The sequence below is a fragment of the Protopterus annectens genome, chromosome 11.part0, assembly GCF_019279795.1.
Source record: "Protopterus annectens isolate FY-2018-M chromosome 11.part0, PAN1.0, whole genome shotgun sequence".
Taxonomy (NCBI): Eukaryota; Metazoa; Chordata; order Ceratodontiformes; family Protopteridae; genus Protopterus; species Protopterus annectens.
In genome coordinates, this window is record NC_056745.1 from 1,211,600,529 (window position 1) to 1,211,622,779 (window position 22,251).

The following is a 22,251-nucleotide window of genomic DNA, read 5'->3' on the forward strand; positions in this document are numbered from 1 at the left end:
TTAAGGGAGAAAATATAATCTTAAACAAGCAACACATATAACCACTTCCGTGGTCTGCATAGCATGGCAAACGTTTTATTGGCCTGTGTGCTCTTTTCTTCTGTTTTAAAGATCAAGTTCAAAGCAGTAAAATGAAATTTGAACTTGCAATTCTGTTGTCACTCCTTTAAAGACTGCAGTGCTACAAAAATATATCAAGCAAAGTCTTGCAAAAGTAGTTCTTTCCTTGAAATAACATGTTTAAAAACCACTTACATTGCCTATGATGTCCCTTGGTGTCTGTTCTGGCTATAAATGCATGGGGTGTCTACTGTCAATATAATGACACCATTATAGGTGGATTGCCTTGTCTTTGAAGTATAGGCCACATTGGAGTTCAGCTGATGCTTGTAGTTGCTGTGAACTTTGCTTTTTTTTTTAGGTAACAGAAAATATGGAAAGGTATCCATAGATGATACAATCATTTTCCTTTCCTTAAAATAATGTAATTTAGTCTCATGCAAGCTGATAGTAACATAATCCTTCCTGTATTGAGTATATGCAATAATTTGGGAGTAGGGTTAAACCAAGGTAAACTTAAATTCTGTACTTTGAAAAGACAGAAAATACTGTTTTTCAGGGGTGGTGGGGAAAAACTGTGGATAAGTATTTATTCATTTATTGATCTTTAAATGTATCATGTTTGTGGACACTGTTGCTCTTAGTGGACAAAATGCAGTGACATGACCTGTCTGCCTTGAATTCTGCTAACAAATTTGACAAAAAAATAAATTTATAACATCTGTGAAGTGCCGCTCTTAGTACAATGGAATTGTAGGATATATCAACACAATATGGGAGTGCATGACAGTTGCAATACTCATCTTGGTTCATAGGTAGTTACTAGATGAACAGCCCAGGAGGCCATTGAAAAGCCTCTCCAAAATTCTCAGTTATCCTAGAGCACCGTCTGGTTCACTGACTTTCTCAATTCACACAGTAGGCAAACAAAGGCTGAAAGAACCAGACAGTGGAATACAAGATGCAGCTCATTAACAACTCATTGCTTTACTCCTGTGTGCAAACTACCTTCCTATTCTATTCTATTCTATTCTATTCTATTCTATTCTATTATATTCTTCTATTATAGAGTTCTATTCTATTCTATTATATTCTATTCTATTCCATTCCTCTCGAGCCCAATTCCCTGGATTAGTGCATCCTAGTAATCACCTGCTTATGGCTGCATCTGAATGCACATGGCTGCACATTCATGCTCCTTTTGTCCACTAGTGATGTTGGATTTAGCATAGATAATTGTTGCTCCCTATTGTGTGTTTCTCATCTGTGGCTGATTGATCTTCCCAAAAGATCATACTGATTTTAAAGTATGCAGTTAACAACTTACCAGTATAGTAAGATTTTCTTGTTGCTAATAATTACTTACACCTGATGCTTACTTAAGCATGACTCTGTAAAGTGTATGATGTTTAAAAAAAGGAGCTTGTGGTACACTTACTGGAAGGTGAAAATATAATATGCCTCACTGTAGCTGCTGGCAGATGTTTGCTTTTTGGTACCATTAGTTACATTTTTTTCTGTTTAGCCTTTATTTCACATCTTGACTATCATTGCATTATTTTGTCAGTTTTTGTGATCAGTATGTATTTGTTACAAGACCTGCCTTTGCTGCTATGTCTTTAACAACTTCCTTTGCTTTCCTACTTTCTGTTTGTATACCATTTTCTACCATTTGCGCACATTTAAATTCCTGCAAATCGTGTGTGTGTGTGTGCGCACGCGCGCGCGCGCGCGCGTGTGTCTACATGTGTAGGTATTATAAGCTCTTTGATCACATGGTAATAACTACACTGCAAGGTACTGATTTAGAGAACAATGGTTACCTTGAACAGTAATAAATGTAGCTTGTGTTGCTTGCGTTGCTGCTTTCAGAGTAATGTTGTCTGTTATCTTGGTCTCTTTGGTGGGTGTAGTTTGCGAAGTCTGTTCTCATGGGTATCACAGATGTATAAGTAATATAAACCATATACAAGATGAGTGGGATCGACCTTGGAAGGAAAAGAAAAAGAAAAATTTATCAGAATTATGTGCAATTTTTTTGTGTATATCAAAATCTAAACATTCTAAAGGCATGGACTGTGTAGCATGTCACCATTCCAGATGGGCAGCAGCTTTCCAATCTTGAGCTTTTCAGAATGATTTCTCTTTGCAGAACTCTTCTCCTTCCATCATATCACATACATGCGCACACAAGCACATGCACAGGCGCACACACACAACACTCACCCACACACCCAAACACCACAACCACATTAACTGAGGAAGCTAATATTTTTGATAACCATCCTAAATATGCAATGTAATGAAAATTCAGTTGGCCTAACTGGAAAATTTGCTTGGTTCTGAAGTTCATGTTGTCTACTCAACATTTACAATTGAAAATAAAAACACGGAAGTGTGATGAATAAAATTTGTTGCACTTATGCAGACTGTGCTTTAGTTAACCAGAAAAGATGCCATATTTGATGTTTTACAATCTAAAATAGCTGAAGTGAAAATAGGCCCTTGACCTCTATTGGTTGGTTTGACAGGTGAATAAGATGGTGCTTTGATCTAAGCAGAGGCATGATACAAACTGCTGTGATCTGTAAATATAAATCAGATGTTAGTAAGTATATTGTAAATATGACTTGAATGTGGAAAGTAGAAGGTACAAGTTATACAGGATTTATATCAGTTGCATTATTTGAAAAGACAAGGTGGTTATATTAGAGGCCTGAAGAAATACTGGTAATAAAAGGACATGACAAGTGGCACTTTTATCCCCTCTTGGTCAGACTAACGAGTAAATAAGGTGATGTTCTGGCTAAAACTAGGTCTGGTGAAGTGACCATAGAAACTGATAAAAATTTGAAGACTTTTATGACTTCTATGAACTGGATTGTTTCTTCAGATATAAAAATGTCTGCAGGAGTAGGTTATAAACAAGTTTAAGACTGAATAGACAGCTGGATAGCAGAAATTGTGTAAATATTGAAAGCCAGCTTATGTAGTATAGAATGAATAAGATGAAAGTACAGGTAGGGGATACAAATAGCAGTGATCTGGGATGGCAGGGTGGAATTTTCAGCAATAAGTTGTCATATGACAATTCTATAGTTAGGGCTATTTATTGGCTTAAGGATAGTTTTGGGACAGAGGCTATGAAGCACCACAATCATAAAGAAATGAGCATACGGATTAAAGAAAGATAGTAAGAAGATGAGAGGAGAGACTATAGAGTATGGTGTGTGTTACTGTGGAAAGGAAGATGGGCATAAAAGGGAACTTTATGCATATAAACTGGGATGGTTAATGAGAATTAAGTGGAAGAACAAAATATCCAGCTTTCACCCTAAGATGATTGAACAAAACTCCTCCAAACACCAAAACTTCAAACAAATTAATCAAACCACTGCAGTTGGCAAAGTGGAAAGCTAACACCACAGCTTAGAGCTTTTGTTTCTTTTAATAAAATTAGAACTTCTTCAGAAAAGCGTCAACCCTCATACAAACATACATTAAATACAAATTTCAAAAAGTCACATGACTCTTAATGTCCAATAGAATTGTATAATGACTTTAAGACTTCATTAAAGCTGTAAAACCATTTGAAAAATAATAAAATAACAAATAACAAGAAATACGTTTGAAATAAAAATACACACTTCTTATGTATAGGTGTGTAAAGAAATAAAAATACATGTTAAAGTTTATCTGACTGCAGAAAACAGTTTATATTAATAGTCTCATTGAGACCAGGTTTCTGATCAGCAATCAGCATAATTTGCCATAGGCTTTCTGTACACTCTAATAATGTTTTATAATCACCACAAAAATATCATAATGTTGTTTGTCTTTCGGCTTTTTCCCGGTAAGGGGTCACCACAGCGGAACTCCGGTCCGCTAATGATTGGCAGTAGATTTTTCTGAAATGCCGAGGTGCCAGCTTGACACTCAACCTTTAACGAAGGCAAGCCCATTTACGCACGCATGTCTTTTGAATGCTACCCAACTGCGGGGAGGACATGCAGACTCCACACAGAAGGCACTCTCAAGCCCAGCCGAGAATCGAACGGGAGAACCTCTTGCTGTGAGGTAACAACGCTACCGCTGTACCACCGCAGCATACAAAAATATCATAATGTATCTTTTCCAAAAGAAAAAAAGAAAATTTCTTAAAATTGTCACAGGTAATTGCATGACATGCTAAACCATTAGGGGGGGTCTCCTTTTCTAATGGCCAGTGTGTGTTCGTAAATTCTTTTACCTAGAGTTCGAATGGTCTTTCCTACGTAAAAACTATTGCAGGAATTACAGAAAGCACAATATACAACATTAATGCTGTTACATGTGCAAAACTCTTTAGCCCAAATTACCTTGTGGATGTGTTTAAATTCTACAGAAGAAGAATTCATAATGTATCTACATTGTGTACAATGTCCACACGGAAATGTACTTTCTTTGAGCGTCCTCTTCTCTAAGTTTCTATTGCGTCCCCTTTCCAAAATGGTTTTAATGTTGACAGTTCTCTTATATCTAAATAACAGTTTATTGCCTATTATCTTGGCTAAATCAAGATTGCTTAATAAAACCTTCCAGAGATAATAACCTTGATGAGTTCCATCTGGTTACTTATTGGAATAGGGAAGGCCGTATAATAATCCTTAACTGACAAACTGTCATTAAAACATTCTTGTACAAAGGACCTGGTGGTAGAATTTTGTATAGACAAAATAGGGTGAGCTGACCTGTTTCTTAACTCAATAACTTCATCAGCTATTCTTTTCAACCATAAAAAGTAATTACCCCGACTATGAAAGAAATGAATGAGCCTGTTTGTTTCTACTAGAAAAACTTCTTGCTCACTACTCAAATGGCTCAACCTGATAAATTGGCCTTTGACAACATCTTTCTTCATATGACTAGGATGCAAGCTCTCCCTATGTAAGTACTGGTTAACAAAAGTAGGTTTCCTGTAAATACTACTAGAAAACCTCAAGGTAGAACTGTCAAAAGTCAAATGTATGTCCAAAAAGTCAATATGTTCACCAAAACCTCCTATAGTGAATCTAAGAAAATTGGTACTCATATTGAGATCATCTGTAAGGAAAGAAAACTAGAATGCTCACCTTTAAAAAGAAAATTTAAATCATCTATATAACGTCTGTAAAAAATTACATGTTTAGCTAATGGATGTTCCACTAAAAATTTAATTTCCCACATCACCATAACAAGATTGGCAAAAGTGGGTGCCACCCTAGAACCCATTAAAACTCTGGAGATTTTCTGGAACAATTTGTTATTAACTTGAAAAAATTATTTTCAAGTACTACCTCCATTAAAGTGCAAATGTTATTAATGCTAATGTTGTTCAACGTCTGTATCTAGACGTAAATATTCTCTAAGGAACTCCAAACCTGTGTCTTGTTCAATACTTGTGTATAAAGAATTGACATCAAGTGAAGCAAAGGAAAAAGATGTATCACTAACCTCCACTTCACTTAGGAGTTCTAATAGGTGCCAAGAATCACGTAAATAAAATCATGATTTTTGAACTATGGGGTTAAGAATGTCATCTAACCAGATAGAAATGGGTTCTATTTTTGAAAAGGCAGCAGACACTATTGGACAAAAGGGTGTGTGTGTCCGATCTTTGTGTACTGTATTCATGTGAATTCATAACAATTGATCCCCACTTGTCAGCTGCCATAATATAAATCTGGACGCCGACACTGAAGAATCACTGCTCATCCTGGTGATGAAATATGTTAGTTTATTGTAACTCCACACGATACAAAAGACAGGGTTTAGCGCTTTCAACTGTTGTACACAGTCTTCATCAGAACAACATACTGCTAGTATTCTACTGCTTAAATACTCTACTTTTTTTAACTTAATTGAATAATTGCTCTAGTTGCCGCCAAAAACTTTAAAGACATACTAGTCACAATAGTTGATCAAGGATATCTACAATTTACCCTTTACTATGTATAGGTAACACATACATTGACTACTAATACAAAATAACATAGGTTGTAAATTACCTACTCTAATACATCCTGCCGTTTATCATAGATCTCATAATATACATACTATTTAATAAAATAATCCCCCTACTATATTTAATATACAAGTCCATCTAAAACTATCAAACTATTGCATGTATATATATATATTGAATACTAAAATACTATTGTAAAAATCATAAAATAAAAGTTGATATTAAAATATCATATACAGTTACTAAACATAAAAGCAAAATATTTCACTACCACCTTATACATATCCACAACATGCATATCTTCAGAATTGTTTAGTTGCATGTGATCAAATATACTAATAACAGAGTCACATCATCTTGTCTAAAATCCATTATGTAAATGTGCATAACTACATCTACGCATCCCTTAATACGTAGTGATTGTTTATTGTACACAAAATACAAGATACCTGATGCAAGATACATAATGTCAGGTGCTATAGATGTATCAAACCTATACCTTTTCAAACTCACTTATAATAAGGCTAAAAATGGTTTTATACTGACAAAATCATTGAGACCAGGTTTGCGGGTGGAATCTGTCAGGATCTGCCATCTACTTTCTCTTGCTGCCAACTCCATTTTCCAATTCCCTCCAAGTGGTGTAATGAAAACCTGATCAATGATAGCAAATGTAAAACCATGTTCTGTCCCTTGCTCCATAATGTGCCTATATAATGCATTCTTACTATCACTTTTCTGTATCCGGTATAGGTGTTCATATACACGCTTCTTCAATTGTCTTTCCGTTTTACCGATATAGTGGGCATTGCACTGTGTGCAATTGGCTATATACACTACCCCTTTTGAACAGCAGTTCCGGGTTTTACATCTAATAAACGTTCGATTGATATCATCTAACCTGATGGTGTTGGCTGTGTTAATATATTTGCATTGTTTGCACCTTCCACATTTTTTGGTTCCCTTATGTGCATCTACTTCATCCTTTCTATGGCTAGCCCTCTCCAACAGTCGTTTAATATTGGGCGCCGTTTTATATACACATTTAGGTAATTTATCCCATCTTTTTTCTTTGTCCATGGAGACTAATATTGCCCAATGTTTCTCTAAAATTTCTTTGACCAAATGTGTGTAAGGTGTATATGTAAGTACGCACACTCTTCCCTGGAGTTCGTTTGGTCCTTCTGTTTTGTCATTCATTCTATAACATCCTAATAATGGTGGATATCTTTGTCCCCATTGACCTTCTACATATTTGATAACTTCATTAACCATTTTCTTTGGATAGGCACGATCTAAAAATAATTCTGTAATATAGTTAAGTTCTGCCACCATTATGGTCCTTGTGGAGGACATCCTGGCTGCCCGAATACATTGTCCTTTCACTATATTTCTGAACACATGTGGAGGGTGGCTACTACTGAAATGTATGTAGTCATTCGAGAATGTGGGCTTACGGTATAACTTGGAAATAAAACCCACATCATCATGACTAATTAATACATCCAAAATGCTATTTCAGTGTTACTGTAACTATGTGTGAATTTTAAAAAGCTAGTAGTATTGTTTATGTATATCATAAATTCCTCAATTTTTCCACTGGACCATTCCACAAGATAAAAATATCATCCAGGTACCTTGCATAGTAAGAGATGTTAGAAAAAATGTGCTGTTAAATACATGTTCTAACTCCCATTCGAGCATGACCAATTTTGCAAAATGGGAGCACACGCTGCTCCCATGGCCACACCCTTAATCTGTTTAAAAAATTCACCCTGGAATGCTATATAGTTATGGTCCAGTACAAGCCCCATCATATCACAAATTAAAGAAATCTTATTCCATGTGAGACCTGAGTGTTTCCTTAAGCTGTTAGCAAAAAATTCCAGGCCCTCATCTTTAGGTATGCTGGAAAATAAATCCTGGACGTCTATGGTAAGATAAATTGTATCTGAATGCCATTTGTCTCTGGTTAAATCACCCAAAAATCTCCAGGAGTCTTTCATGATATGAGGGATGGATTTATAAACATTTTTGAGCCATCCGTCTATGAGTTTCCCTATGTTAAAGGTTTTAGAACGAGAGCCTGAAACTATGGGGTGAAATGGGGGATTCTTCAAACACTTATGTATTTTTGGTATACCCACCATCTTGGCCAGAACTGGATAATCGACCTTAAGAAATGAATAGGTATCATTACATATCCTGTTATCAATCAAATATTCTTCTATAACCAAATCTATTCTTTTATACCCAATGTTGATTTGGTTAATAGAGATGTTCTCATAATTTCCTGATTCGTAAAAATACTGTGTAAAGCCTCATTATATTCTCTAGTGTAGTATATTACTGCTCCACCGCCCTTGTCGGGCTTCATGATTCTAATGTCATTCATACCCATCAGTGCAGATAATGCTTCTCTCTCCAATGCTGGGAGATTATCTGTAAGGTTATTTTTGTTCTCTTTACATTTTTATACATCCAGTATACATCATTGCATACCAGTTTCTCATAATTCAACACTTGCTGGTTATTATCAGGAATGAAGGTACTTTTCTTCCTAAGGTCAGTTCCTGCTATACCTATCGGTCTCTTCTCATTATTTCTGTTATTGTCAAAATGTGCTGCCAAATTTAGTCTTCTGCAAAACATTTTGATCTCCTTGATATTGTCCACTAATTGCAGCCCGGTAGCTGGTATATACTTCATACCCTTACTCAAAAGTGACCCCATTTCATGGTTAACCTTCACCTCTGTATAGTTATACACCTTAAATCCTTCAAAAACAATGATCTTAGGATATATGTTGACTACATTGTTTTCCGTAGGGGCTATCTCTATATTGGTATGACTGCTAATTGCTGTCTTAATACAATTGTGTGTTTGTCCCTCTACTTCTTTGTCTTTCGTGCGGTGTAACTGGTCAACCTTATCACTGTTCCACATTCAATCCTACCAGTCGGTATGATAAACTTTCCATTTTCATAAGTATCATTTATCGCTGCCTGTTGATGTTCCGTGCTGGAAAAAATCTTCCCCCCTGAAAATTTTCTTCCCTTATATTCGTTCTAGTGGATTTTCTCCTGGGATGAAAATTACTAACATCATTGTTGGGGTCCCTATATGCTGGCCAAACATATGCCCTGTTACTGTTATATAATTCCAAGTCACGTGTAATCTTTCTATTCTTTCTCTCCATAATAGTCTGAATTTTGTTATCAGCTATTACATACTGTTTCATGTATAATTCCTTCCATATGTCATATTCTTTGTGACTAGTAATCATATTATTAATACTCTCTAATTCATTAGCCAACTTAATAAGTTTTTCATCCAAATGCTTAATAACTGTTTTAATATATGCAAACCCAAAACTATCGAATAATTCATTAAAATCCTTCATGATGTCACTTCCATATTTAATACCTAGTGGCAGTTTGAAAAATCTCATGCCCTTAGGTACTATCTTTAGTTTGAGACACTTGGATAAATAACTGCAGTCTAATTTAGTGTTTTTATATGATACCAATTTCTTACCAAAATCAAATATCAATTCCTTTACTGAAGAATGCATCATATTTATCTTATTACATTTGTTGTTTACAAATCCTGTATCCGCATCACAAAAAACAAAACTATCCTCTAGAAACTGCACCATCATCTCATCTTCCGTGCAGCCCCTAATATCACATTTATTATTATTAATATTACAGTCTGAAACATGTCCATTGTGTTGCATAAAACTTTTTGGTCTACGTGGGCTGGAAAAATCATGTATAAAAGTCTGTGTAACAGTACCTTTTGGGGCCACAATGGCCTTAGACTTTCCTTTGCCATAGGTTTTCACTGTAGTATATTCCTTCGGACGGGCTCCATTACCCATTGTCTCTTGCCGAGCCCTGCTGAAACTAAAGTCAAATGTAAAGTCCTGGTCTAAGATGTTACCAGGGTATTCACTGCATATTTCTGCATCTCCATGACTGATGATATCAATTCCATCGAACCCATTTCCTTTACGTTTGTCCGGTAAATCAATAACAGAATCTGCATTACCATATGTCCTAGAATCAACATCCATATCTCTAAGTCCCTTTGGAAAACCGCGATCTGGTGTTTGTAGTGCGTTACTTTCTAGATGTCCTGGAGATGTTGTCGAGTCATCAGGATGACATTCATTGCGATTATCCAACATCATCGCTTCCTTTGGCGTGCGTACCTCTGCGTCTTCCGTAATAGGTCCTACGACCCTTTTGAAAACTTTCCCTTTTGTTTTATTTCCAAGTTATACCGTAAGCCCACATTCTCGAATGACTACATACATTTCAGTAGTAGCCACCCTCCACATGTGTTCAGAAATATAGTGAAAGGACAATGTATTCGGGCAGCCAGGATGTCCTCCACAAGGACCATAATGGTGGCAGAACTTAACTATATTACAGAATTATTTTTAGATCGTGCCTATCCAAAGAAAATGGTTAATGAAGTTATCAAATATGTAGAAGGTCAATGGGGACAAAGATATCCACCATTATTAGGATGTTATAGAATGAATGACAAAACAGAAGGACCAAACGAACTCCAGGGAAGAGTGTGCGTACTTACATATACACCTTACACACATTTGGTCAAAGAAATTTTAGAGAAACATTGGGCAATATTAGTCTCCATGGACAAAGAAAAAAGATGGGATAAATTACCTAAATGTGTATATAAAACGGCGCCCAATATTAAACGACTGTTGGAGAGGGCTAGCCATAGAAAGGATGAAGTAGATGCACATAAGGGAACCAAAAAATGTGGAAGGTGCAAACAATGCAAATATATTAACACAGCCAACACCATCAGGTTAGATGATATCAATCGACGTTTATTAGATGTAAAACCGGAATTGCTGTTCAAAAGGGTAGTGTATATAGCCAATTGCACACAGTGCAATGCCCACTATATCGGTAAAACGGAAAGACAATTGAAGAAGCGTGTATATGAACACCTATACCGGATACAGAAAAGTGATAGTAAGAATGCATTATATAGGCACATTATGGAGCAAGGGACAGAACATGGTTTTACATTTGCTATCATTGATCAGGTTTTCATTACACCACTTGGAGGGAATTGGAAAATGGAGTTGGCAGCAAGAGAAAGTAGATGGCAGATCCTGACAGATTCCACCCAAAACCTGGTCTCAATGATTTTGTCAGTATAAAACCATTTTAGCCTTATTATAAGTGAGTTTGAAAAGGTATAGGTTTGATACATCTACAGCACCTGACATTATGTATCTTGCATCAGGTATCTTGTATTTTGTGTACAATAAACAATCACTACGTATTAAGGGATGCGTAGATGTAGTTATGCACATTTACATAATGGATTTTAGACAAGATGATGTGACTCTGTTATTAGTATATTTGATCACATGCAACTAAACAATTCTGAAGATATGCATGTTGTGGATATGTATAAGGTGGTAGTGAAATATTTTGCTTTTATGTTTAGTAACTGTATATGATATTTTAATATCAACTTTTATTTTATGATTTTTACAATAGTATTTTAGTATTCAATATATATATATACATGCAATAGTTTGATAGTTTTAGATGGACTTGTATATTAAATATAGTAGGGGGATTATTTTATTAAATAGTATGTATATTATGAGATCTATGATAAACGGCAGGATGTATTAGAGTAGGTAATTTACAACCTATGTTATTTTGTAGTAGGGGTGGGAGGATGGCATAATGGTTAAGGTGTTTACCTGGCAAACACAAGGTGCAGGGTTTGATTCTCACATGGGGTAATTGGCTAGGCTTAAAATGGCGCGCCTAGTACTAACCTACAATTAAACCCAATGTATGTGTTACCTATACATAGTAAAGGGTAAATTGTAGATATCCTTGATCAACTATTGTGACTAGTATGTCTTTAAAGTTTTTGGCGGCAACTAGAGCAATTATTCAATTAAGTTCAAAAAAGTAGAGTATTTAAGCAGTAGAATACTAGCAGTATGTTGTTCTGATGAAGACTGTGTACAACAGTTGAAAGCGCTAAACCCTGTCTTTTGTATCGTGTGGAGTTACAATAAACTAACATATTTCATCACCAGGACGAGCAGTGATTCTTCAGTGTCGGCGTCCAGATTTTTATTTGGTTGGTGTTCGTTCATTATTTATTGAGCTGCCATAATATGTAACTCTTTGTTAGAGGCTAGATTTTTCAATGCTAAAGAGAGCTGACAAGGGGGGATCAATTGTTGTTATGAATTCACGTGAATAAAGTGAAGCTATGTTTAATCTGTTAAATGATGTGACTTGTTACAGAGTAGTAACATCCAATATTATTAAACAGTTTTTTAAGAGTAGATACTATTCTTTTTAATTTATTTAGTGAAGGAAATATAGATTACACTACCTATAGTTACTTACAGGTTGAATATCCAAAACTAGCTGTACTATTTGGTATTTTTATTTCAAACTTATTTCTTGTTATTCATTATTTTATTATTTTTCAAATGGTTTTACAGCTTTAACGAAGTCTTAAAGTCATTATACAATTCTATTGGACATTGAGTCATGTGACTTTTTTAAATTTGTATTTAATGTATGTTTGCATGAGGGTTGATGTTTTTCTGAAGTTCTAATTTCATTAAAAGGAACAAAAGTGCTAAGTTGTGGTGTTCATGTTTGCTTTCCACTTTGTCAACTTCAGTGATTTTATTACCCTAAGAAGACTGTGTGTTAAATTAAAGGAAAGTCATATGATGGCTTAATGATATGACCTCCCAAATATGGAAAGAGTAAGAACAAAATCCAGAAAGTGCATAGTTATGTGATTGAAGACAATAACGGAATTGCAACATAGTATCAAATATGAAGATGTTAGATTAAAAAGTCATTTTAATATATGTTTGAAAGTAAATGTAAAAATGTATCTTTATGATATAAATACTTTAAATATATTAACTGTTGATGAGCATCAGTATGTGTGTGTGTGTGTGTGTGTATGTGTGTGTGTGTGTGTGTGTGTGTGTATTAGGGTTGCCAACAGTCCTGGATTTTCCAGTATAGTCTTGTTTTTCTGTCTTGTGTCCTGTGTCCAGGACATAAAAATTCCCAGATTTGAAGTTTGGCAGATAATGGACTGAATTTTATATTTTATTATTGGTACCAGGAGTAGTTTACTTGCTGCACTGCCCATCTTACCAGTCAAGTGCTCTGGATTGTTCAGAATGCACCACAATTGCATAGCTAAGAGTCACTTTTCCGCTGAAAAGTGGTAGTTCAGCTTTATGTTTTTTGACTGGCTCATATACTGCAATTGCAGCCAATTGGCATTGTGGTATATGAGCAAATCTGATAACTTCTAATGTAAAGTGAACCAATAAGCACACACACAGAAGTCATCCAATGGGGTGCTGCTACAGTTTTTGTGCCACTGTAATACCTTTGAAAATGATATTATGGGAAACCATTTGCTGGATAATCTTGGTGGCTTTGTTGTTGCATTTGGATTTTTTTATTCACGATCCTGCCTTCCTTCTTTATAGCACAAGGGGTTATTGACTTGTGGAGTTGAAGTGATGAGTAACAATGTCTGGCACCTTTATAACAAGATAACTACAAAGTAGTGAATGAGAAAGGTGAGCTGTTTAATGTTAACACTTGCTGAAAATGCCTGAAATAATTGAATATTTGATTTTCTGATGTTTGTACTCTTTGATTTTCTTCCACATTGATAGGGGTCTATCACACAGTGTTGGAGTTAAGATTTTTTTTTTTTACATATCCATGATAGGTAATCCTGAATCATATCAATTCATGAAAATCATAGCTCTCAGCTAATCAGTGACAAATCCAGAAATAATCAGGGACACTTTTAAAATATTAGTACTATTAACATGAGACAATGTACTGTGAAAAAAGTGACTTGCTAACTCACAGCTGTTCGTAGACTCACATAAAAGCACACACCATTCCATGAAATCAGCTGCCATTCATAGAGCAGCATCATTAACTACAGTTGATAAACAGGCAACAGCAGTAGAGTTGGCAAGGATTTATCAGGCTGTGCACCATCGCATTTCTTACAATGCTGCAGACTGTGGCACTAGGCTTGATCACCAGCTGTATCCAGACTCTGCCATTTGCAAGAAACTGACCTGTGGCCGCACTAAGGCAGGGACATTGGTGACCGATGTCCTCGCTCCAGAGTCTGTCAAGTCAATCATTAAGGACTTGATTAACAACACTTCGAGATTTTCTGTTGACAGATGCATCAGGTTTGAAGAATTGCAAGATGTTTCCTGTATGTGTCCAGTATTTTACTGCAGAAACTGGCTTTAACAAAAAAACTTCTTGACTTTGTTGAGTTCAACAATGAACATTCTACTTCTGTAGCGAACATGATATTTCAGGTCCTGGCTGACAATGTTCTTGACATAACACTCATATCATCATATTCAGCTGATAATACCAGTGTCAGTTATGGGCACAAGCAGTCAGTCTTTACAGAGTTGCTGAAAAGAAATGACAAGTTCATCAAAACTAACTGCAACACACACGTGATTCACAACGCTCTGAAGAAGGTAATTGATGAAATGGGCTGTGATGTTGAAACAATGATGACGTCCATTTATAGTCACTCCAGCATATCAGTGAGCTGCAGAATGGACCTGAAAATGTTTTTTTGCATTTGGAGTATCATGAACTGTTGAGGCATGTACCAACCAGATGGCTCTCTCTGGGTCCCTCTTTTAATAGGTTATTGGAATCTTGGCCGGCAATCATTTTGTATTTTGCTTCTCTAGGCAGTAAATGCCCTCAGAGAGTTTGTGCAAATCTGGGCATAGAAGAAGGCACACATGATCGTGAATCAGTGAAGACTAACATCAGGAAAGCTTACTTATGCTTTGTGCAAAATATATGCAGTGTTTTTGAATTATCTGTTCAGAAAGTGGAGCTGGAAGATTTTACATTCATGGAGCTGTTTCTGGTAATGCAGAACTTGAACAAAAATTGAATCAGGCATAGCAGATAAGTTTTTTTGAATCCAAAACACATGCTGTTCTTGAAAATTAAGATATGCAGCCATTCCAGGCATCTATCTCGGAAAATTTTTGTGCTGCTTTCGAAAGGGTTTGATGTACCTGAACAAGTGGTTTAATTTCTCTGAGTCAGAAGATGGTATTGCTTTTGCTCTAAGTCACTTGTCGCTCATCAAACCACCAGAAATTAAACATGTAAAAACTGCATGTACTGCCATGGGGTTATTGCAGGAAGCTGACTTGGATGCATTGTACAATGAATTCTGCATGGCTAAAGAAAGCTTGACATGCATTGCTACTGATTCAACTCTGCCATCACCATGTAGCAAATGGCGGAAGTTCCTCTAGTCACTTGGTGCAATATGAGGAATTGTTTTTGACATTTGCTGCTTGTACTATTGTTTGAATTATAGATACTACAATAATACTAGACTAGTCAAAATTAAAGTAGTAAGTGGTTAATTATCTGGCTCAAGTTACATTAGGCTACTCTTTCCTGGATCCATTCATTGGCTGTGATGGATTTTACTACAGGCTTATCGTTTGTTGTTTCTAAAATATCTGATATCCAAACCAATAAGCAAAAAAGCATAAATAATTTGATAGAAATGCATATTTTCAGCAGTTATGTGGCAGTTTTGTACGATAGAACATTGTCACAAAACTGCTCTAAAACATGCATTTTATAAAGCAAAATTAGAAAATCTTCCCAGGGGTGATACCCATGCCCCCCCCCCCCAAATTTCTCCTTGCACTTTCAGAGCTCAGATATCCATCGCCCTGGATTTTCTCTTTAAAGTGTTGGCAACCATAGTGCGTGCGCGCGCGCGCGCGCGCGTGTGTGTGTGTGTGTGTGTGTGTGTGTGTGTGTGTATGTGTGTGTGTGTGTGTGTGTGTGTGTGTGTGTGTGTGTGTGTGTGTGTGTGTGTGTGTGTGTGTGTGTGTGTGTGTGTGTGTGTGTGAGAGAGAGAGAGAGTGAGTGAGTGAGTGTGTGTGTATGTCTGTCTGCATTTTGTTTTTGAAATATGCAATGAGAAGTATTTTATAACACACCTCTCATGTTGTTTTACTATTACTGATATCTATTTTAAGTATTAGGTTCCCTAATTTGGTGTTAGCTCCAGCAGAGGTATAAACTTTCACATAGAACCAAATTAGATTGTACTCTGCAGACTATGCAGAAGTCATCTCTAAGTAACCTGTAAGAAACAGAATATAACAGCACTTTCTGAAGCTTTTCTAACTTGTTCAAGTTTTCCAGCCCTGTGATTTTTCTGTTAGGGAATCACTACACCTTTACAAGTTGCTGCAAGTGGCTTGTCGAAGGCTATAGTACTGTATTCAAAAATGTACAATGATCTTCTTGGAATGGTTACCAGTGACCTTTAGAATCAGGGGGGGCCCCCAGAATATATATTTATCATTTTGATAGATACACACTGGTCAAAGTTTAAATTGTCTACCATTGTTCCAAGATTTTTAATGACAGTGACTCAAAGATATATGTCTTTACATTACTTATTTAATTTTAAGACAAGTTTTGTTTTGATTTTTTTATGCCTATGTAAAATATACCAAAATACCTGTATACATCAAATTTCTGGTATTCAGTTAATTTGCAGTATGAAATTAAGTTGACTGAATAGTAAGCTTTAAACTCCTCCATTTCAGCTGCATTACAACAAGTCAAAGTTTCATTGCAAATAGGAGTTATTCCCATAGTAAGTTTAGAAACATCAAAACATAATGCTATAAAGTTGTGCTTTCAAAAAGAATGCAGCTTCTCTGATGCAGTTAAAGGGAGCCTCTGATAGTTATCAAAAGTTATGCTGGACCTCACCATATACAAATCATATGCTACATTTTAACAGCAGGTGATACCCCCTCCCCCACAATCATATGTACACATTTGAAATAACCAAGGTTTGGCATTCAACATTATTATTTATTCCTGTTTTGCAATTAAATACATATATTCATAGACACTGATATTTCTCACTTTAGCTTGGCACCACATAAGCACATTACTGGACTGATGACATTTTAAGTACATGAAATTGTTAGACTTGCTTGGTCCTCTCCTGAAACTGGTTTTGGGCTTTTCCAGGGAGGATGCTCTCAGTATTTGAGAAACATTAGCAAGGAACACTTAGATAGCATAGTTCAATTTTTTTTATTGTCTTATTTTTCAGTAGATAAAGTTTGGCCATGCACCCCTTAATCATCAGAAGCAGGTATTAGATAAATTACTTCAAAGGAGAATTATGTTGTAGAATATTGAATAGACCTTTCATCAGGATCCTATTTCTTTTGTTATTAACTTTTCCTATACTTGTCTCTTCAAAAGTTGTACAAATATTTCTCAAAGATCTTGCCTTAGCAAGCAAATTACTAGACTTGTGCTTCACATCATTTTTTTAGGAGATACACTTCTAGAAGTCTGTAGATGTATTACTTTTGGTAGCTATATTCTATTTTGCATAGCCATAAGGTTAACACTCACACATTTTGAACTTCTTAAACTTGAAGACTTTTCTGCAGAGCTGGCTGTTGTGTCACTGGCATTTAATGTATTGTTTAACAACAGACCTATCAGTACTGGCCTTCTTTCACCAGATGTACAACTATCAGTCACAAATTCAGATATTTCAGCTGTCTGTTCTCAAATTTATATCGTACTTTTAATGAATCTACAATATTCAGTGCTGGATTATGGGCCTAGAGATGAAAAGACTAAGGGGCCTATTTATTTGGTGTGGCAATAGAAGGATTTCACAATAAAATGGGGGTAGACATGGGTTTATTTCAGACATGCAGGCATGGAGCCATAACTAAGTCAGCTCCCTTGTTCATCCAGGCCTGATCATAGTGTTCATATCATTTATAGTTTGATTTTGAGGCTTTATTCTCATATTTAGACATATACTCAAATGTATACTAACACCATATCTTGTTTGCGCTTTGGTTTTATACCAAAATATTTCCTTACTGGATTGAGATTATTCACTACCACATTGTTTTATCACAGCCTATTTCAGAAATGGCACTTCTGAAGACCAAAAGTCCATAAGCAAACTTCTCTTCAAGGTGTAGCCAGAATTTTTTGAAATTCTGCTATAGCTTCTAGGTTGTCGCCCCTCCTTCACAAGTTGAGTCACTCATACCCCCCCCCCACACACACACACACACACATACACATGTTTCTCAGCAGTATACCTTTTCAGTACTGGAAACTAACCCAGTGTTGGTAATATACTTTTATGGCTTTACCATTGCTACTCTACCTCTGAATAGCTGCTATCATTTTACAGCAACAGGTCTAATAATCTTATTAGAATAAAACAGGATATGAAAAGACTGAATTGTTTAAAACCCAGTTCTTGTCATAATTTCATAGGTAAGTACTAAGCGAGCTGCCCTTGCAGGCAATTTTAATCCTAGTCAGTTTTCCTTTTTGTACCTCAATAAAGCCTATCCCATTTGGTTATGGATTGGCCTTACCCATCCCTTGGCCAATAATTATACATTAATCCCAATGAGAACAACTGGGATCATAACATAGATAATTTGAGGGGACAACCTGACATGAAATAAGGTTCCATAACTAATGGATGTTATAGATTAGCAGCAGTCTTAAGGAAAGTTTGAGTTTAATGCAAGGCTGATATGGCATTTTTATGACTCAGTAGTACCAAGTTGATCAACAAGGTCATTAATCTGGCAAAGAAGATCTCTTTCAATACTCAGCGATGTGACTGCAGGAAATTCACTTACCCTCATTGCTGACTAGTTTATTTTTGATGAGGTGCTTTTTACTAAAGGAACATTCACTGCAACAACTGGTCATTAGCAGTGACAGCTAGACACACAGCATCACAGGAACTTTGGGAATATCATTCTCAAAGTCGGCATTCTATAACACTTCATAAAGTGATTGCTCACAGCTTCTTGTCCATGCAAAGCTGACAAACTGCACAATTTCTCCAGGGAGCATATCCATATACAAGTCAAACTTGTATGCAAGTCAGTTTAAGCTTCAAGATGCAGCTGTTAATTTGTTAATTTGTTGACATCCACCAGGACTTTGAAGTTGTCATACACACTTGTTAAGCTGCAACCATGCTATTCAAGGTCATGATGAGATGATCTGTAATAAGGAGGTAAGTCCTGTCTGAATTTTTCTTTTACATGTAATCATATTTGGTATTTTTTATTTCTTTTTCTCAAACTCTTTCTGCCAGACAGTTACTGGGCACCTGTTTCAAATTCATCATAATGATAATTTATGCAATGTGTTCAAAAGAAAGAGTAACAATCATATATTTGTTTGTTTCATTAGAGCAGTGCTGAATAGTGTCACATATTTTGGAGAGAAATGCAGTTTCCTGAAGCTCTGTAGCTCAGAAACAACAGTCTGCTTCATATTTTGTGGCTCCATTTTTATACCAGTCATCACAGATTTCCATCTAACCAGCTTTTATATATGAGCAACCCTCTGACAGATCCATAGTTACATCAGCACTTGCAGACCATTGTGTTTCTGAGCAAATTCTTCAAAGTCATGCCTCCTTTTAAGTGTTTGTTCAAACCATGCAATGGTAACTATAGGCCAAAAAAAGGCGCACAGTGACTGGTTCAGCTCAAAAGTCCAATGTAGTAATGACTACAAAGTTCTGTGAATGTGTAGTGTTTGGTACAAAGAAGAGGGTTCGCTACTTTAAATGGAGCCTGCATGCTACAGTGCTGTCAGCCATGTTACTGGCATTGTCATAAGACTGACTCCAGCAGTCAGTATATGTTTGAATTACACCTTCACATACTGCAACCGAGTGTCTGTAAGCTCTTTAGCTGTATAATTGGCAATCTGCAGGAAATTCAGAAATCATTCATTTGTAACTCCATTTATGGAAAAATGAACAACTATAGTTAGCTGTTCGGTATATGTTACATCAATAGGTAGACTAAACAGATACAAAAAAGTTCTTTGTTTTGCACTTTCTTTCACAACAGAACTATTAATATATTTCAGTATGACTTAAATAAATTAAACCAGAAGAAGCACAAGGAACATGTATAGTTATTTCTTTTTTTTTCTTTTTCTTTATTACTATGTATTTGTCTAGCTTCATTACTGCTACCAAAAAGGGACAATAACATTCAACCCAAGTTCCAAGGTTTCTAAGTACATTTTAATTTGAAGTGGGATACTGTCAATGCTATATGCTGGGGAGATGGCTTGCCAGTTTGTACTCATGTGTAGATCTGGTTAACCATTAGTCTTGGCTTTCAGTCTGTAGGTCAGAAAATAAATACTGAACAAAAACATCCCAGCACTGAGCCCCGTGGGGCATCACTGCTCGTGTACAGCATCTCTGACTCTGCTCCTACCACTCTGCACTGGATGGGTTCTGTCTTTTAGCCAGTTTGCTGTCCATCTTACCACATAGGGGTCATTTTGTAATACATTCAGTTTATTAATTTTACTAGCATGAGGGATGGTGTCAAATGCCTTGGCCAAATCACGGTAGGTTGGGTGCACAGTGTGACTGTTCTCAGCAACTTGTCTTACCTTTCCAAAGATGTTTACCAGGTTCATTAAACAGGCTCTACTTTTTACAAAACCAAATTGTTACAGATCTAGCTTGATGAGATTTTTAATGTCTATGTTAATCAAATCTTTTATAATGTGCTCCATGGCCTTACAAATGAAACTCATCAGGCTGGTGGGCCTATAGTTTCTCAGTTTGGCAGTAGGGCCACCTTTGTGGAGTGGTATCAACAGTGTTGCACTCCATACTTTCAGGACAGAGCCTATAGCCAGACTTAGGCTAAATAGGTTATACAGATATTTCATCAGGGAGTGTTAAGTACTGTTTAATAAACATGCTGGTATGTTATCTGGACCCATAGTTGAAGTCTTCTTAGTCTTGGACAGCACTTTCAGTACATGTTCTTTAGTGATGATGGGGTAGTGTGATGGATACAGGAAAAGTAGGTCTTTGGAAAGATCACAGATATCTCTATAACAATGCATTGACCAAGATACATGGGGCTGAAGCTATCAGCAGAAACCTCTTTGGAACCAGTGCTGAAGGGTGGTCATTGGTACTGACAGTTCTGCCAACAAAGGTACTAGGGAAGACTTCATTACCAAAGGGTTGAATGCCAAGAGTGTTGACAACAGGCTTGGGACCAGAGTCAGCAAGGGGCACCAAATCTTTAGTGAGGGACAGTGCCAACAGTGACATGGGCAGTGCTGCCACTAATGCTGAGACCATGAACATTGTAGAAAGTATTTCCTTGGGTGCCGAGAACATTGAACAGGATCTCTTGCCAGTTCCAAAGCTCCCAGAGCTGAACTTGGGCTTTCGGTAGAACAGTCATGAAAGTGGCTTGGGGCTGTTCTTGTGCCTCCCTAGAGATCAAGGGGGATAAGAGGCCAACAAACTGAAGCTAGGCCTTTACAAATACAGACATCATCTTGTCCCAGTCTTGTTGCATGGGGCTCTGGTTGGACCTAGAGAAACAGAAATATGCAGCTGACATCGGGCGAGAGGAAAAGAAGCAAGAAAGCTCAAAGTGGAAACTATGGTTCTCAAAGACTCCTGCAAAGTTCAGAAGCAATCCTAGATGGAGTTTCTAAAGTGGAAGGGCCTAGCTGGGGTGAAGAATGCACTACTAGTCCTAGCACTATTACTGAGGAAAGCTTTTCCAGGATAGATTTGTCAGAGCCTTTGCTCCTTCTACTCTCCTGTCTCTTTTCTTGATGATCAGGTTGTCATTATCACTGACTCTGTCCTTTTTCAAAGGAGAAACTACTGTCCACTTGGGTCCCAAGGTCTCTTATCATACATTCGGCATTAAGCAGACTGACGTTTATGTAGTAGTTCATGGGGTACAGAGTTTTTACCAAAGGGGATGATATGGCTATTAAAGTTGTACAGTGTTCACATATTTGCAGGGCAGAGCTAAAAGACACGTACAAAGAAATTATTTTTGGATATTCTAGTTAAATGTATTTAGCCTAGCAGCCTAAATCAACTCTGGCTTATAAAACTGTATTTAAATAACTAATTTGGTATGGAATGCAAAAATTGTATATTTTTCTCTGTCATTGTTACTCGGCATCACCATGTCTTAGTTGGCTCCCTAAGAAACA

At 36.5% G+C, this 22,251-nt stretch overlaps 1 protein-coding gene across 3 annotated transcripts in view; it reads right to left on the reverse strand.

The window, feature by feature from the left end:
• The window catches only part of LOC122815790 (transmembrane protein 116-like), a 520,221-nt gene that overhangs the window by 129,949 nt on the left and 368,021 nt on the right, over positions 1-22,251 (reverse strand). For all 3 annotated transcript variants that reach the window (XM_044088571.1, XM_044088569.1, XM_044088572.1), the window contains one exon: positions 1,884-2,048. In XM_044088571.1, coding sequence (XP_043944506.1) covers positions 1,884-2,048 — 165 coding nt within the window. The remainder of the gene's footprint in view (positions 1-1,883; positions 2,049-22,251) is intronic.